This window comes from Salvia miltiorrhiza, mitochondrion (assembly GCF_028751815.1).
Source record: "Salvia miltiorrhiza mitochondrion, complete genome".
Lineage (NCBI taxonomy): Eukaryota > Viridiplantae > Streptophyta > Magnoliopsida > Lamiales > Lamiaceae > Salvia > Salvia miltiorrhiza.
In genome coordinates this window covers 312,501-330,000 of record NC_023209.1, presented here as the reverse complement: position 1 = coordinate 330,000, position 17,500 = coordinate 312,501, and the positions used below count along the sequence as shown (strand labels likewise).

The 17,500-nt window shown below is 45.6% G+C and overlaps 3 protein-coding genes and 2 non-coding genes; 2 read left to right on the top strand and 3 right to left on the bottom strand.

Annotated features, from left to right (window-relative positions):
- Positions 1–208: 208 nt before the first annotated feature.
- On the bottom strand, positions 209–295 carry trnS-GGA. Its single transcript has one exon. It is a non-coding gene; the product is annotated as a tRNA-Ser (tRNA).
- A 528-nt stretch (positions 296–823) lies between these two features.
- On the bottom strand, positions 824–897 carry trnD-GUC. The gene has a single exon. It is a non-coding gene; the product is annotated as a tRNA-Asp (tRNA).
- Positions 898–3,519: 2,622 nt separating this feature from the next.
- nad4 (NADH dehydrogenase subunit 4) lies at positions 3,520–11,833 on the top strand. One transcript has 4 exons: positions 3,520–3,971; positions 5,367–5,881; positions 8,485–8,907; positions 11,745–11,833. Exons 1-4 carry the CDS (start codon positions 3,520–3,522, stop codon positions 11,831–11,833), a joined length of 1,479 nt encoding a protein of 492 aa, YP_008992353.1.
- orf111c (hypothetical protein) lies at positions 11,303–11,638 on the top strand. Its single transcript has one exon. It carries the CDS (start codon positions 11,303–11,305, stop codon positions 11,636–11,638), a length of 336 nt encoding a protein of 111 aa, YP_008992354.1.
- A 5,406-nt stretch (positions 11,834–17,239) lies between the features above and the next one.
- orf111a (hypothetical protein) overlaps positions 17,240–17,500 on the bottom strand; it is a 336-nt gene continuing 75 nt past the window's right edge. Inside the window, exon 1 of the mRNA in view lies at positions 17,240–17,500. This exon is cut by the window's right edge and continues 75 nt beyond it. Within this exon, the coding sequence (YP_008992352.1) occupies positions 17,240–17,500 (261 nt within the window).

The following is a 17,500-nucleotide window of genomic DNA, read 5'->3' as shown; positions in this document are numbered from 1 at the left end:
CCAAAAGCCACCGATCTATAAAGTATTCGTCTAGAATTTCAAAAAAATTGCGTTTTCATTATGGTCTTACAGAACAAAATGAATTAAATACGTTCGTATCGCCGGAAAAGCCAAAGGGTCAACAGGTCAGGTTTTACTACAATTACTTGAATTTGGATAACATCTTCGATTGGGTATGGCTTCGACTATAGTTAATTAGGTGAAGTTACGGAAAGAGAGGGATTCGAACCCTCGGTAAACAAAAGCCTACATAGCAATTCCAATGCTACGCCTTAAACCACTCGGCCATCTCTCCTACATAATGATTATTACCCTGAATAGCGAGTCATTCATATTATAATATTATTGGATAGGTACGACCAAAATAGAAAATCTTTCTCCTTCGGACCCTTGCTAAGACTAAGAGTGAAATGGTGGGATCCTTGTTTGTTTAATATCCTCCTTCCTTCATTAGTACTGGGACGCATATATCAAAAACTCAGTGTGCACTTTGAATGAGATAGATTTATTTTTAAAATTCAAAAAAATTAGTAATTGAGGAGCCAGAAAAGGAAATCGTTTAATCTGTAAAATAAAAGGCTTCTACTTCTACTCATACTCAGGGTAATTTCATTTTGTATCGTACGAGAAATGAATTCCATTTGTGTATGTGCTCCCGAGAAAGATATGGTACTCTATTCCATTACATGGATCGAAACCCATCAATCGGTACTAGTTGAAGTAATGAAAATTATCCCCTTGATGAGAAATGCGAAACGAAAAAAAAGGATCCCCCCTTTTCACAGAAAATGGAGAGATGAATTGATGTATTTATTGAATCCGTCGGGACTGACGGGGCTCGAACCCGCAGCTTCCGCCTTGACAGGGCGGTGCTCTGACCGATTGAACTACAATCCCAGGAAAATTAGGTGTACAGCCTAAACATTCTTCTTTTTTTTTCTCTTCATTCATTCGAACCATTTAGTTTCGCCGTGTTGTAACAGAGACACGAATGATAGACTATATTATTATATATTATTTTAATGAATATATATTTCTAAATGTAGTAGCCTCAAGCCTCATAGTGAGCTAATTCATGAATTGAATCATGACTATATAAGCTATTCTGATATGTTGAGATTCCATATAGATGAAATCGTGGAAGCGGACCTTTGATTTCCTTGGACCATGCAAGAATTCGTCGTCCGATTGAATCTGCTTGTTCCTGGATGCTCTATAGAAATCTATCGCTATTCCTTTCCTCGACCGATAAAGCTTCATTCCGAATCACAAGAGCAATCTCTTTTTTGAATGTTCGTTTTCGTTATGGTAATGCAATGCAAGAGGTCGGAAATCAGGTTGTTTCTGATGATGAAAAGAACTTTTATCTTATGTGAAATTTATGAAAACCCGAAATGTCGGTAATCTTAGAAGACAGCTGTCGGTATCTGATGGTCAGATACCTACGGTCGGTATATCTTTGAAAGCTCTGCGTCGAACTTCAGCCCCTTCGAGTTGGCCACGGGGACCTCTGACGCCCCACACCATTGCGACAGGCGGGGGCTTGCCCATCAGCCTACTTTGACAAGAGGTGGCAGGAGCGCAACGACCTAGCCCAAACCTACTTAAACAACCTAAAGGCTTGGCCCGGTCTGAAAGTAGACCTTGTAGAAAAGCGGATAGGAGAGGTAGCCTATAGACTCAAGCGACCAGTTCGGTGAAAACTCACCCCTATTCCATGTGAGTCAGTTGACTTCGATTAGACCAGACCCACCCAGAGAGGAACGTGCCCACGAGGGCACCACCAGAGGAAAATAACGTAAAGTAGAAAGGAACAAGGTCTTACGGCACGATCACTATATCTTTTCTTTTTCTTTATCTTTCCTCTATGGAAAGAGGGGATGATACGTGGCGTGGTATACCTGATCGTTTAGTCAACGAGACGTACGTAAGTCGACATAGCTCCATGTATATCTTCTTTGGAGCTAGAACCAATCAATAGAACGAAATGAAATAAAATAATGGGGGCGACGAACATGGCTCAAGAGTGTCTATACAAAGCCCTTCTCTTCTTCACTCAAAGAGGCAATGCACCCTTTCTTTGATCTTTGAATGGTACTTGATTCATAAAGAATGAATCTTTTGAAGTTATACGGACTTTCTAAAAAAAATGCTACGCTCCGCGTGTCACGAGATATGGAGCGTTCTAATCGAAGAGTCATACCTCTCGGACTTATTACAGTAAGGCCAATGCACCAGCCAGCCAGTGTGGTGGCGAACACGCTGTGCTGTAAGCTAAGCTGTTCACCTTGTAGACGTAGAAGATATAGAAAGTGTGCCGTGCGTGATTCATAAGATTCTATAGTATATTATTTCACTTAGCCCGCCTCTCCCATGACTTTCCGGACCAACCAACCCGGATCTGCCCTCGCAAGTCTTCTCTGCATTTTGGGAGCAGAGCATGCAGCAAAATCGAGCAATGGATCTTAGAAGAATTCCACTTTAAAGCACGACTCTTTCTATTTCTGCGCTGGCATTTGAATTGTCTCCCTTCCTCTTTCAATCGAAAGACTCGATGCAGATAGCTCTTGGTGCCCCCCGCTTCTGCCTCTATCAGGCGGCGACAGAACCCACCTCCACAGCCACAGTATGGAGGAGCTGCTCCTTAATCCGCACTACAACCAATCCAAATTTTCTCCAGATCGATATATGATGCTAAACCGAGACCGAGATAGAGAGAGGGCTTCCCCTTTGTTGTCTCTTCGAGACAAATCATATGAATGGTGCTAATTCCCATGTTCTTTCTAGTCTCGTTTGGTTTCGAGAGCATCCCTCTCCCCGTCCCTTACTCGTTCTTTTGAAAGACGTCATCCTGGATTTTCTTTTCGTATGCCGGGGAAAGTACCTCACCTTTATACAATACATGAATTTGGATTCCAATTTCCTCCTCGGGTCTCTATAAAACAGAATGAAAAGCCCGGGTGGAAGCACAACACAAAAGTAGAAAGGGGGGAAGAAGTCTAGTGCTAGTTCTTACTGACACTTCTTTATCTAACTTTCATTTTTGAGTGCTTTCTTTGTTCTCTTATTTATTTGGATTGAAATGAAAGAAGAAAAAACTTCCCTTTCTTTCTCTTCTTTTTATCCCTTCGACTTCGGCTATGACCAATGCCCCACTAGCTGAATAGGCGTAAGAAAGCTACCTGAAAAAAGGCAAGGTGCACCTTGGATTGAACTCGACGAATTGCATTTTGCCAGAGATATTTTTTTAGTTAGAAAGATTCTCTATTGGAAATTCAAAATAAAAAGAAAGGGTCTACCTTAGAGGAAGGGGGCCCCAATACTTTTTCATTCAGGGGAGGGGGGAGACTAGCCTCATTACTTCCCACTGGGCGAGAGGTGCACCTAACCCACCTACCCACTCATCAATCACGGTGTTCAGCTGACTTGCACTGATAGACCCCTATTGTATTGTATTGGAATTAGGCGCCCATCTTTTTACTGTTGTAAATTAATCTCTTCAATCTTCGATTCTACTCTATGTTAGAACAATGGTATTTTGATCTAAGTGGTCTTATTCTTTCTCCCGTGCTAGGAAGCATTACTCCTCTTTTCATTCCAAATTCAAGAATACGACCGATACGATTGATTGGTCTGTGCGCCTCTCTTATTACTTTTTTGTATTCCCCTGTTCTTCGGATACAATTCGATCCTTCTACGGCCAAATCTCAATTTGTGGAAAGCCTTCGATGGCTTCCTTATGAAAACATCCATTTTGATTTGGGTATAGATGGTATCTCTTTATTCTGCGTGATATTGACCACATTTCTGATCCCTATTTGCATTTTAGTGGGTTGGTCTGGTATGAGAAGTTATGGGAAAGAGTATATTACAGCATCTCTAATTCGTGAATTTCTAATGATCGCCGTGTTCTGCATGCTGGATCCTCTACTATTCTATGTTCTTCCCGAAAGTGTGCCAATCCCTATGTTGTGCGGAGCTGAGCATCATCTATTCGCTGGGATAAAGCCTTTCCTCTGCAGGGGCCTTGTGCAGTAAACCCCCTACGGGCGGTCGTCCGTCGTCGTAAAGTAGTCCCCGCGAAGCTTTCGGGAAGAGGGGTAGTCTTGTGTGTAAGCATAGCATTTCTGGTCGAACCCGCCCAACCCAACTAAGAAGAACCGAACCTGACAGACACATCTTTTTCCTTTTTGGAGGGTACTCCGAGTAGTGGGTACCTCGTAGGACCTCGACCCGCCTACTCGGGTCTTGTATGGATATGCAGGAAGGGGTGCTCCTAGGTGTGTGTTGTGTGTAGGGGTTGTGTTTGTTCGCGAGAATGGATTCCTCGTCAAGTCAGTTTGGGGGGTGTGGACACACTTGCGCGAATTCGGGTAACGGCTACAAGGGATAAATCGAAAGGAAACTGTACCCGACCAGGGATGGACGTAAACTCGTAAGCTACCGAGGGTAGGGATAATCGTCCAGGTCTTATTGTGAAAGAAAAAAGCCGCCCCGCCACAGCAGGCGGGTTGCTTCCTCTGTCGTCGCCGGCGAGCTCTTGGTGAGGAGACCTTAGGATAAGTTGCTAAAACAAAGGGGGGAGGGGAGGATCGACCCGTTCAGTAGAATTCCGAAGAAAGACTGTTGGCAGCAGGTGGAGACATTTTTTTGGCCCCTTCAAAAGGAAATGCGGGCAGGGTAGAGCTCGGCAGAGGGTTCGAGAATAGGGTCCTGTCCTTAAGATTCAGATAAGAAAAGAGTTCCAAACCTTTATGCATGCACCTCCGTACAAGTGCTGCGTACTAGTTCCGTCCAGAATGATTGGGAAAGATCAAACCAATTTGAACCGCTCACATCACAGTAGTCGTAGCGTAAAGGCCATAAGTCGAGGGGCAGCCATAAGGCTATTCCTTTCACACCTCTCTCTCTATCTATAGATAGAGAGAGATCCGCTGCGTGAGCAACCCGACTGTGCCTTACATGTGCTCTACAGACCGCACTCCATCTTTCTTCCCAACGAGCCCTTTTTTCTTTTGATTTGGAAGACGGGCGTTGCGTTCGGTTCGAAAGGCATGGTTTTCAGTATGTCTCCAGATAGGGCCCCCTAGTCCGGCTAGCTAGTGAGCGGTTCTTTCGGGCGGGCATCTACTGCAACGCAAGCACCATTGTTCGCCACCACCCGAGAAGCAAAAGATTCGAGAGTCCAGGCTGAAAATACATGCATAGATAGTGGTCTAATGCCAAGGCCGACGACGGAAGCTCGGGACGGAGCCGTATGAGGCGGAAGTCTCACGTACGGTTCTCTGAGAAGGGAGTGGCTACCTACTGGAGCTTCGACCAACCACCACCGGTCAATTCCGCTTTGGGGCCACCCCTTACTCTACCATTATTATAGGGGTATGGGGTTCGAGACAAAGAAAGATCAAGGCAGCATATCAGTTTTTCCTTTATACTTTACTTGGATCTGTTTTTATGCTATTAGCTATTCTGTTGATTCTTTTCCAAACAGGAACCACCGATTTACAAATTTCATTAACCACAGAATTTAGTGAGCGGCGCCAAATCTTTCTATGGATTGCTTCTTTCGCCTCTTTCGCCGTCAAAGTGCCTATGGTACCAGTTCATATTTGGTTACCCGAAGCTCATGTAGAGGCACCTACGGCAGGATCCGTCATCTTGGCAGGAATTCCTTTAAAATTGGGAACCTACGGGTTTTTAAGATTTTCAATACCCATGTTTCCCGAAGCGACACTTTGTTCCACTCCTTTCATTTATACTCCAAGCGCGATTGCTATAATATATACTTCCTCGACCACTTTAAGACAGATCGATCTTAAGAAGATCATAGCTTACTCCTCAGTAGCTCATATGAATCTGGTGACTATTGGTATGTTTAGTCGGGCGGCGGCCGTTAGGTCACCTATTTTTTTTTAGTTATGGACACACAAGGCCAAAACATGTGTGCCGGGCGTGCGACCCATCAACCTACTAGCAATGGGGAAGAAAACATAGCATGTCGCAATAAAAGCTTGATTCGAGGCGTCAGCAATGCCGTCTGTTCCAAAAACAAAAGCCCCTTAGCGCCCCGGGACGGGAGTGGAGGGCGGCCCTACGTCAGAATCGAATATCGAATCTTTCTGTTGGCTTTCCCAATTCATCCGTGAATAAGAATTCAAGGGCGTGAAGCGAGTGCTTCTAGCTGCTTCGCCTGCTTTTATTATGGCGGCTATGTTTTCGCGGCGGAAATGAACGAAAAGCGATATGAACGTGCTATTTTCAAATCGATTGATAGATAGCCAACTCTGTTCTGATAGATCGAAAGAGATAGAGAGGGAATCTATCAAGAATAAGGTTTGGAACCCTATTTCTATCTATTGATGAGACAACTATCTTTTCATGATCCATCAGAAAAGAAAGAAATCGATATGTATCTGATGGAGTCTACATCGTACATAGAGCGCCCAAGCTCTTTTTAGGCCAGCTCAGTTCTCTTATCCATCGGTCCAATGCACTGGGCTCATCTCATGGAGGGAAAAGCCAAAATGTAGTTGTCTTGTTCGCCGCCTCGACGCATTCCCTTCTCTCCCCGGTATCGTCCCACACAGAAAGAAAGAGCGCAGAGCCCCGGCCCGACCTGTAGGTCCGCTAACGTAAAGCGAGGAGTTGAGCCTGAACTAGCGAACCGAAGTCACTTTCGGAACCATACTTCCTACAGCTAAGATGTGTCCAGTCCAGCGGGAACGCGCAGCTCAAACGAACGTGAGCTGCTATACCGAATCCCCCGCTGGCCAGCGGGGACCGAGTGGTAAGGCCATGATATGCAGGGGAAAAGATCACTCATTCTTCCATTGGGGACAGGTGCACGAACGACAACTCCAAACGTCACACATCCGCCGCCTACCTACCGTTTAGGTGGCACCAGCGAGATCCAGCTAAGGTAAGGTCGTGTCGCGGCTGCTCCACTCCGCTGCGGTCTGATGAACTGAACTTCGTTGCCTTCCCGCGCGCGAAGCGAATGGGCGCTGTGCCGTGGGTCAGTTTCGGGGCGGAGAGTGAAGAGAGACCAGAAGAATGATTCATTTGGATCGCCGAGCTTTTTCAGCCCAAAAACTAAGAATCAATGGAATTTTTGTCTATCCATGAACATCTATTCTATCTCTATATCTAAGGGATCTCTCTATACATATAAAATGGCATGATATGATCGCCTTTGTTTGATATGTTCATTCAGTACCAATACAAACGAAAACTACGCCAAAGTGGAAGGGCCACTATAGAAGCTAGAAGTAGCTAGCCTATAGTAATAGTAGTCGGCCTAACCAAAGCGTCACGACAAGATCAAATTAGCCTTATGAATTGAATCTTAAGTAGGGGGCTTAGCCCGCCCGCCTACCAATCAAAGAGGCTGAGAGTAAGCGTAAGCTCACCCGTAAGCTCTTCGAGCTTCCCTTCATTCGCTTCGCGGGAGCCGCACAGCACATAGCTGGAAGTCAGAGGGCCCATACTACCTGCCTAACCTTTCGCTCCGAGGGACCGTAGATCGGAAAGCGCCTTCTAAAGCACCCCATTCATCCAAAAGAGAAGGGGCCTATTTATTTGCATGACCTCTGCAGATTTCACCCTATCTACACCCGGAGCCACTCCCCTAGCGGTCCTGCCACCACGCCGCAGAACGGGAGCTCGTGTGGAACCTTTTCTTTCTGGCGTAAGAGCGGTAGAACGTAACAAAATATTACGGCCGCCTAACCGGGCCGGAGGTACGGTAAACTCGGCCAAAATATGACACCCGAAGGGCCCGACGCGCACAATCCTATCCTATCCGAGTCCGAGTTTACCCCTTGCACTTCGGACAGCCATCTGTAGCATCATAAGGAGGACCTCCCTTTCGAGGTAGAAAAAGAGTACGGTACATAGGAGGTTGGTCTTTCTCAACGTGGTGTATAGCACGAAAAACCTTTCGATACAAGATAAGGCCGTTCAAATGAAAGAAAAAAATTCTTCCTTTTTTTCTTCTTTCTCTTTCCCCCTCGGGATTCTGGAGGGAGGGGAAAGGCTTGGGCCTACCTATCCCGATAGGACCCCATAAAAGAACGGGAGCTGTTGAGAGGTTCCATATTATATTGCCGAGACGAAGGGCAGCACTTCTGTACGTGATCGTAGTATGTCACGTCGTCTCGGCCCCGCTGCATCGAAGAGTACCTATGCACTATGTTCCGATTCACTGATAAGGAAGATAGAGTTGGGGTGGGGGTCTACGATGTGATACTCAAGTATGACCCGGGGAGATACATGCTAACTATGGGTAGGAAGCAGGAACCTTTATGTTTTATGTAAAGTAAATAATTTAGGGGGAGATCTCTTATACTACCATCGATCGACAGAGCGGAACGACCAGAAAAAAGAAGTGAAGTTAGAAAGCCGTATGATAGGTGGAAACTATCTTGTACGGTTCGGGGGGTAATCGGCGTACTCCGATCAGTGGGGGGGAATCTTTGGCTCTATCGAACATACAGGGAATTGGAGGTAGCATTCTACCGATGTCAAGTCATGGACTGGTTTCTTCAGCCCTTTTTCTATGTGTTGGTGTTCTATATGACCGACATAAGACTCGACTTGTTAGATATTACGGAGGTTCAGTGAGCACCATGCCGAATCTCCCTACCATTTTCTTCTTTTCCACTTTGGCCAATATGAGTTCACCTGGTACTAGCAGTTTTATCGGGGAATTTCTCATCTTAGTAGGAGCTTTCCAAAGAAATAGCTTAGTAGCGACATTAGCAGCGCTTGGGATGATTTTAGGCGCGGCCTATTCCCTTTGGCTATATAATCGTGCGGTTTCTGGGAATTTAAAACCCGATTTCCTCCATAAATTCTCCGATCCAAATGGCAGAGAAGTTTCCATATTTATACCTTTTCTTGTTGGAGGGGCGACCGTACGTTAAACTACCAAAAAAACAAGGGTAAACCAATGTGATCATGACATTGTAGGTGCTTGCGATGGGACGGATGCGACTTCCCTCAGTTGGTTTGGGTGGCATAGCCCGTTGCATAAGTCCCCCCCTTTTTTTATCCATTTCTTTACTCTTTAGGGAGCCAAAGCTTGACTTTACTAAACTAATCAAAAAAGGCTCGCGCTAGGCGCTTACCTTTTTTGGCTGAGCCGTATCTTGCTGGGTGGGACCGATAGAAAGAAAGGACGGGTGGCGCATGGTACTTCTCGACCCTGTCTCCGAGGGACAGTTGAACGAGCGACTCATGAATGCTGCCGGGTTGGACGAGCCAATAACTCGAAGGGCGTTCGGTCTTTTTTTTTGAGCAAGAATCACAGCCTTACCTTATCTTCACCATGATACGGACTCCAAGTTATTATGGCAGAGCACGAGGAGATTTATCTTATCATATTGATGATAATGGGAATGGAAACCAGAAGCACGACTGGGGTCTTCGTGGTCCAAGATAATAAAACCATCAGTAAGAGTAACGTAAGCATGAGACTTTTTGGTAGTACCGGTGAACCAGATGGCCGCGGCGATGGAATCTGGGACGGAGGACTTGTAGTATCTCTCTAGATCTGGCAAAAGCGAAAGAACCCCTAACATAATTCGAATGGAGGCTGACGGCTGAGCCCACTCTGGCCTCGCAGGGCAGGCCCCTGTGGTTGCGAGCTGGAGCTGCCATAGCTTATGGCTGGAGGGCCCCAGCAGAGAGCAAAGTAAGGATAACGAGCGCTCCGCCCGCCAAGCGGGCGGCAGGGGCAGCGGGCAAGTGCTTGGTAGGCCAACAGCCCAGTGAACCGGGCGGGGCACTCGAAGAAAGGGGGGCACACTAAGCAAGTACGAGAAATTGGCCCCGCTCCGCTTTCTTAAAAGCAAGGACCACTACGGGAGGTCAAACCAAGGACCTATGGAAGTCGGGGCTCGTCCCCGGTCAATATTGGATCAAACAAAACAATAGGGGGCCGTAGCACTGACCCTTTTTTGATTCAATACAATAAGGTAAAAGATCGTACAGTTCCCTACCGAGACAAACTCTCAACGGATCCTCGGCGCGCTGGGCATACCTCTTCCGCGCGTCTTTCTCGTGGCGGGAACAGAACAACAGGGAAAGACCCGGCCAGGGCTCGAGGGCGAGCTTTATTTATTTAAGAGAGAATGGGAAGTGAGTCGAAAGGCTTCCGTTTCCGTTCTTGGTTTGGGGGCTTTCGGGCCCCTCTCGATCTTTTTCGTAGTTGAGAAGGGGGAAGGAGTCTAAATCAATGAACATTAATGAACCATCATTGATGGACGTTGCACATGACACGATCAATTCGACTCAAGGTCCGGCGCTAATAGAAGTTGCTTACTTTCCTAGTAGCGAAGGAAAGGGGCAGGGCTTCTTTCGTAGTAATAGTGGGCGGGTCTCATGAGATCTATGCCGGCCGTCGGAATCAAACGAAGGTCGAAGGACCATTCAATTCATGTTGGGGCATAGCGGCGACCTCGCCTGGCGCCATTCCCGGACCTAGCAGCAGACGGGCGGGCCGTGCCTGAATTCAGACCGGACCAGACTCTTCTTTGTTTGAGCTGCTCCCGCGCACGCAGACCGGAAGATCTCACTTGTCCTGGACTGGAACAAGTACGTAGAGATCTTCGTGGGACCGTGGAGGGGAGTCTCAATCGGTCTTTTCTAGGATTCCTTATCACGCCACACATGGAGATTTTTCCATTGATAGATAAGAGGCCCCCCTTGAACAAATTCTTATCTTAAAGGTTAGGTTACTACCTGCTTCTACGGAAGAGGTTGACTTTGTACCACCCGGAGGTCATATAGATCGGAATCCGGAGCGATAAGAACGAAAGCCCTACCCACAGCTACAACTACTGGCGCTTCAAAACAAAAGGCTTAGATTCGTTGGGCGCTACTGAAAGCCCTTTTTTAGGTCGTCTAATAAGGTAGGTGTAAGCCCCGAAAGCCTTCGGTACTTCGGTAGGGCGAGCAGCCCTTAAACCAAAAAAAAGTGGAACCCTTCCCCTATTTATTTTATGCATTTCATTCTCTATTTGGCCCACTTCAAACAAAATGAGAAAAAGGGGTCGGTCAATAGCATAGCTCTTTCTTTCCCCGGTCTCCGAAAGGAGGAGAGGCCTTCGCATTCCTAATCCGGTAGGGTCGGACGGCTTTGTTTGCCCCAGCTTGGCAAATCGCATCCCCGCACAACGACATTGTGCGCCCCTTACCGTTCTCGCTTAGTGTTTCAACGGCTGGGAAGGCAGTCGTAGAAGCAAAGCCTATCGCCACGCCGACCATCAAATACGAGATTGGGCTCCTTCTCAAAGATTTGATGGAATGGCCCAGCCCAAAACAAAAAAGGAAAGTTATAGTACGCGATGCGTTCCATTTGTACGAATCGCGAACATACCACGCACGACCGGACGTAGAGCCACTAAGAGCTGGCAGACCAGGCCGGGCGCAGGTTCCAGATCCGAAAAGTCGAGTCTCGGATCAGCCTAGTGCACCAACCACGTGGTACGACGGGCACTCAAAGACCTGGCGAATGATGGCCCACTCCACCCAAGAGCGCTTATGTTATAGGGGAACTCATGGCTGGAAACAACCCTTATGGTTTGTTTTGATATCCGGCAGGAATAATAAAAAAAAAGTCCAGGTTGGTTGGTGAGCCTAGTGATAGGAGACTATCTAGCTTGGTTCGGAGAGCACTTGTTGGGTTAAAGATTTTTTTTAAGCTAAATGTTACGGCCTAAATGCTGAACTATTGACCCTACTTGTTTGGATGGGTGTTCACCCCAAAGTGTTCCCGGACTGCATGCATACATCCGTAAGTAACTTAGTGCAACATGGCAAATTTCATTGAGAGGAATCAGCAAAGAAAAGAAAAAGAGGTCAACAACATCTTAATGTATTTTGAGAGATTGTCCTGGGGCTGAGGAGTGTGAATCTTTTTTAGCCAAGAGCTTGACCGGGTGAACCAGCATATAGTGCAAAGCGCCTTTTCGGAAAAGTCCAGTTCAAGACAAAGAAAGGGAAAAGCCCAATTCCTGTATCCAAAACGCATGACCCCGATCCGACCTCTTATTCAAAAGCCGGTGTGAAGAAGAGGAAGACAGGTCATTGGAAGAGAGCAGAGGTACGAGAGGAAAGGAAGACTCTTACCATCGATTCCATTCTTCTTTGTCACTGAGGTCCAAACAGGCCAGAAAGGAAAATCAGATGACGATGATGGTCTGCCTAACTTGAATTCAGCTATGGATTCCAATAAACGTGTTACCAGACCTTCCTTATCGGCGGAGATTGGGTCCGGCCAGTCCCTAGGTCTCCATGAATTGCCTCGTTTGGAACTGTCGAGGGCTTGGGAACCAAAGGACAGTTCGAGCTCTCCGTGAGCTCATTCGTAAAGAACCCTAGTGAAACTAAATGTAAACTGGGGAATATCTAAAAGTGAAAACAATAACTCAGGTTGTTTGGAATTGCATTGCGGGGGAAGTGAGGGCTAAGTCAGGAGGGCTGGCACTCTTGTGGGAGAAGGAGGTTTCGGTGGTAGTTCAGAGCTATTCCCAAAGGCATATTAATGCTATTGTAGAAATTAGCGATAATCAACCTAGATGGAGATTTACAGGGTTTTATGGATAGCCGGAAACAGCAAAAAGAAAGGGGGTGAACCGCCCAACGGCTGGATAAGGGATGCTTGCAGGTGTGCGCACTCTCGGAATTAGGGTCGAAAGAAGAAGTCACATGATCTCACTGAATCAGTGGTTAATCGGCAGATTGATCGCGAACTCGGAATCGAAGAATGAAATCCCATTTGGTTGCTAGCGAGTGAGGGAATCGCAGATGGGCTTATGACCTCGAAGCTTACTTCGCTTCGGAGTTTGAGTTTTTACTTTTCGTATTAGGAAGCGTACTCAAAGAAAGACAGAGAATGACCCTCCCTAACCTATTATCAAACTCGCAATTTGGATTGCGCCTCCCATTAATGAAATCAATAGGATTTGAAATCTCTGTACGCTTAGTAGCCATATCAAAAGTGGATTTTCCCCACTAACAACTCTAACCGTTCGTCTAGGCCGGAAAGCCAGACATGAACACAAACGAGATTTTCGTAGCTCGGTTGGGCCCTGTTTAAGGCGCCCGTGTATCGATGAGATTTGAAAGTAGGGTATCGAGGGGCAACATATCGAACATATTGAGGAGATACAGGTGCACATATTGATTTAGCTACATTAGAGAATAGAGCTCAGGTGCTTAGCTGCCTAGCTACTCATATTGAGTATATTCCTATAGGACGCTTCGGGAATCAACAAGCAAGGGACGAGCGCACTAGCGCGTTAGCGCATCTGTTTTCTTGCTCCCTAGTTCTATTTACTTCGGTTTTACTAGCTTAAATCTTCATTTATGTACTGAAAAATCGACGCAAAATGCCTATAATCACAAGAAGCATCTGTAGGTGGCAGCAATCCTTGGAATATGGGTAATCCCGGGTGTTGACTCATGAGTTAGATAGGCAGTAGATCGATAAAGTGTACCACTTCCTAAGATGAACGAGTTTGATCAAAGAATTGGGATTGATTCCTGACCTGTTATGAGTGTCTTTCTTGTCCTTTTAGATAAGAATCGTGGAACTACCAATCAACTTTGCTGCTGTCGGGTAGCTCACTGCTTTTGAGTGTGGGTTGAGAAAACGACTTCTGATCTCCGGCGACAAGAGCTTCCTTTTAGAACCACAAGTAGAGAAATTACCGGACCTTCGATTCAAGAGCTACTGAGTTCCTGTTGCTAGAGCAAATACAAAGACCGAAGGGAACTCTTTCACTATACTATGGATAAATAAAACAAGAAATTCACTCCTAACAACCAAAAAACTCTCGCCTCGGAGTCTAAAGAGGAACCCCTATCGCCCGAGAAAAGGGGGGTTTAATAAATGTTGGGCCACAGACGACTAAGGGACTTTGCCAAATGATAAGAGAACGGAAGACCGAATTCTATCGATCGTGCACCATCAAGCAGGGGAGCAACTGCACTACCGAAATCAACGAAGAAAGAACTTGCTTCTTGAGCAGTTAAAAAGGATCAAGCAATTGACTGATATAGGGTTCAGGGCGGGCCCTTACCCTTCTCCAACTGTATTAATAAAACAAAACTCTCTCCAGCTCTAATTGCTGTTCTCTTTTCTGCTGTTGGAGGCAGGGCTACTGGAGATGCGGATGAAATCAATAGCAGCGGACGAAGTTCTTACAGTTGTTGCCTCAGGGGCAGAAGCAAGTAATTCTGTTGTTCGTCAGTCAGGCTATCCCGAAAGTAAGTACGTACCAGATTAACTTGAAAGCAAAGGAAGTCAAAGCCAGTAAATTACTTAAGCTAAGTAATAGCTGCACCAGCTTAGTTTTCCTTTAAAAGAAGTAAAACAAGGATTCGGAAAGATCGATCCATAATGAAAGACTTTTCTCACTTCACTCACTTTGTGGGCGCTCTGCGAAACGAAATATCGTAAAAGAGAAGGTGACTCGCAGATTCAACTTATTCCTTCGCAATTAGTCGATCCCACCAATCTTTTGTTTTCATCTTTGGATAAGCATCTTACGCCCGGAAATAAGAATAAGTCGCTATCACGCACGCAGAGATAGAGCCTGAAGTCTGGATCTTTGCGCCAGCCTATATTTATTTCATTTTATTTCACCAGCGCTACGGAGACCGGCTACTCCTTTGGTGATAGATTCCCAAGTCGTCGATCAAAGCAACTAGCTCATAACAGCTCCCAAAAGGATCATTTGTTTTTTCTTTTGAGCTATAGTTACCAGATCCTTGATTAAAGAACAAGGGCATCTGAAATCATCACTTTTTGCGTTTTCCCTCGGGTCAAAAGTGACCTTTTCTTGATTTGTGCTTGGGAATTGGAGCCTTTGGTTCCTTCTTTCCTGCTAGTTATGAGCTAAATAGGGATGTTTCCCAGGGACTCTTAATAAAAGTTTGTTCGTAGGGCGCTCTCTAAGGCGAGTTTGGTACCTGCTTCGATAGATTATACCTAAGAAATGGAAATGCCTTTCCTGTTAGGAGTGCTTTTTCGGCCTTTTTAACAAGGATTTGGTACTAAAATCCAAAGGATTTGTTTGCTTTTGATGCCCTTTTCTCAAATCAATCTGGGAATTCTAACCAAAAGAGTAGCTCTTCGCTCTTCTTCTATAGGGAACATGTACGGAAATCTCCCTCTAAGGATGAGCGGTTTTCGAAGCTTAGTAATAAGTCCTGTAAAATGAGTCGTTTTGTGATTTATTAGCTCATCACTAGAAAGTAGCTAGGAGTTCGTTGCCCTTTTGTCCAAGACCGATGGAACAGGAGTAGCGCGCGTTCTTCTTCTATAGGAGAGATGTACGGTACTGGGATCGAAATAGGTTCTACCGCCTGGTTTCGTTTAGCTTCTTTCTTTAACTCTAACTCGTAAGTGGATTTAGCCGCCTTCGTAGGGAGATTGTCAATCCTTTCTCTAGCCGGTTTCCTTTTCTGTTAAGAGTGAAGACCAAGATGCCATAACAAAATGAATATGTCCATGAGGATGGCCCACCATTCACTTTGCTCCTCCCATAGCCCCGCAGGTTTCCATAGATGCCATATTCGTTCCCGTAAGTACCATAAGTAGAGATAGAGGAACTATCTTCCAGGATCCAGGGCTAAGTACCAGGGCCTTGTATCAGGGCCCTTTCGATCTTCTTATCAGGTCTCAGGAGTTGCTAATCAGGAATCCAGTTCAAGTTCTCTTTCAAGTAGAGCTAATCAGGATCATGCTCAAGTCAAGCTATCAAGTCAGGTCAAGGGTCAATAGACAAAGGGAAATACCAGTACCAAGAGCCAATAACAAGGAACTCGAACTCTTACCGATGAATAAACAGGAACTCTTTCAAGGGAGCAATTTACACTCCTATTCGGAGTGGCGAACCAAAGCAGCTATTTCCACTCATGTTTCACCAGCGGAAACTCTCTTATCTGCATCTGCGAAACCGCTTGAAAGCCCTTTCTGTTCTGTGAACCCCGCGCTGATTGACTAGAGGTGGGATAGAGAAGACAAAGGGGAGAGGCAATCGTTCAGTAGCTGAAGGTTAGCTAATAGAGCGCTTTCTACACAAGATAGGAGTTACGAGCGCTTTCTACAATGTAGATGCTACGATGCGGCGAGGCACTTTAGGGACAGTAGAGTCAGAGAGTCGGAGACTGGGGGTAGAAAGATTAGTTGGCTGGATCGGAGTTAGCCGAAGTTTTCCCAAAGAGAGATGGATGATTTGAGTGTGCAATGCGTGGAGTGAGGAGAAGATTGGCTTTCCGAATCAAGATATAGAATATGGGCCCCTGGAGACAAAAGATTGGATTCATGTCTCTTCCTTAGCCTCTATAGTTCGGCTAAGCTATTTCATAACCTTGAGTTAGAGCATTTCTTTTCCGTAACGGCCATGTTAAAGCGTTCCAACGACATGTTTAGCCCTCAGTCTCTACTGCCAACTCGTTTCACTCCAGTTTCCCGTAGCAACTACAGCAAGCTGCCTAGCCTTTTATATAATATAGAAGAAGAAAGAATAGGGCTCGTATGACTAGCTCGCTTACTTTAACTCAACAGCCTAGCTCAAATAAGAAAGTAACAGGATTTATTATAAGATAGGGCATTATGTACGAAGTTAGAGTTTGTGGGCGGCTGGCCGGTGGAACTACCGACTACTCTTTCCCATCGCTTCCGGACCGGGATAAGTTTCACGTGGCCTGGCATGATCAATTCATCCACTTTCTCCCCTAGTGGAGATAAAAAAGGTAGACCTGGATATGGAATAGAAATCATCGAACTAAGTTTTCCCCCAGGGGGAGTTGCAACTTTCTCGATCTGAATGCGCCCTTCAGAATAGTTGGTAACTTTCTCCACTTGAATTGATGTCGGATTCTGATCCCTTTCTTTGAAGCTTGGTTGTTAACCAGACCCTTTATTCAAGTCTTTAGGTGGTGCTTAGAGGTGTATACTATAATTCATTTTATATAATTCCTTATATTCTTTCATATAATATAAAAATAAATGAAATTTCAATTAGGATTTGGCTACGACCTGTGAGTGGTATCAACTAACTATTGATTCTTCCTCCTACTCCTCTTAGAGAAACTATGTAATGGTATTCCCACATTGGTCTAGAAATTCCTTTTGAATAAGAGGCGGTAGCGTAATCAGGTAATCCCCGAATGGAAAGAAAGTAAATAAGGTAATCCAGTAATCAAGGCAAGGCAAATCGCCAAGTTACAATCGTCCTTTTAGCCACTCGGCAATGGGGCAGGCCCCATTTATACCACCACTCAAAACTTCAAACCTTGAACCAGTGGCAGCTTTATGATGAGAGTTCACTATGCTATAGCTTCCCCAAGCACTTTCTTTAGCATTAGAAGTTTGCTTAGCTGCACTATTTCGACGATAACGTCGCTGGGCCACCATCCACGGTCCATATACCTTGAAGTCACCAGATCTATCTATCTTTATCAGTTCCCTGCTTTTTCGAACCCT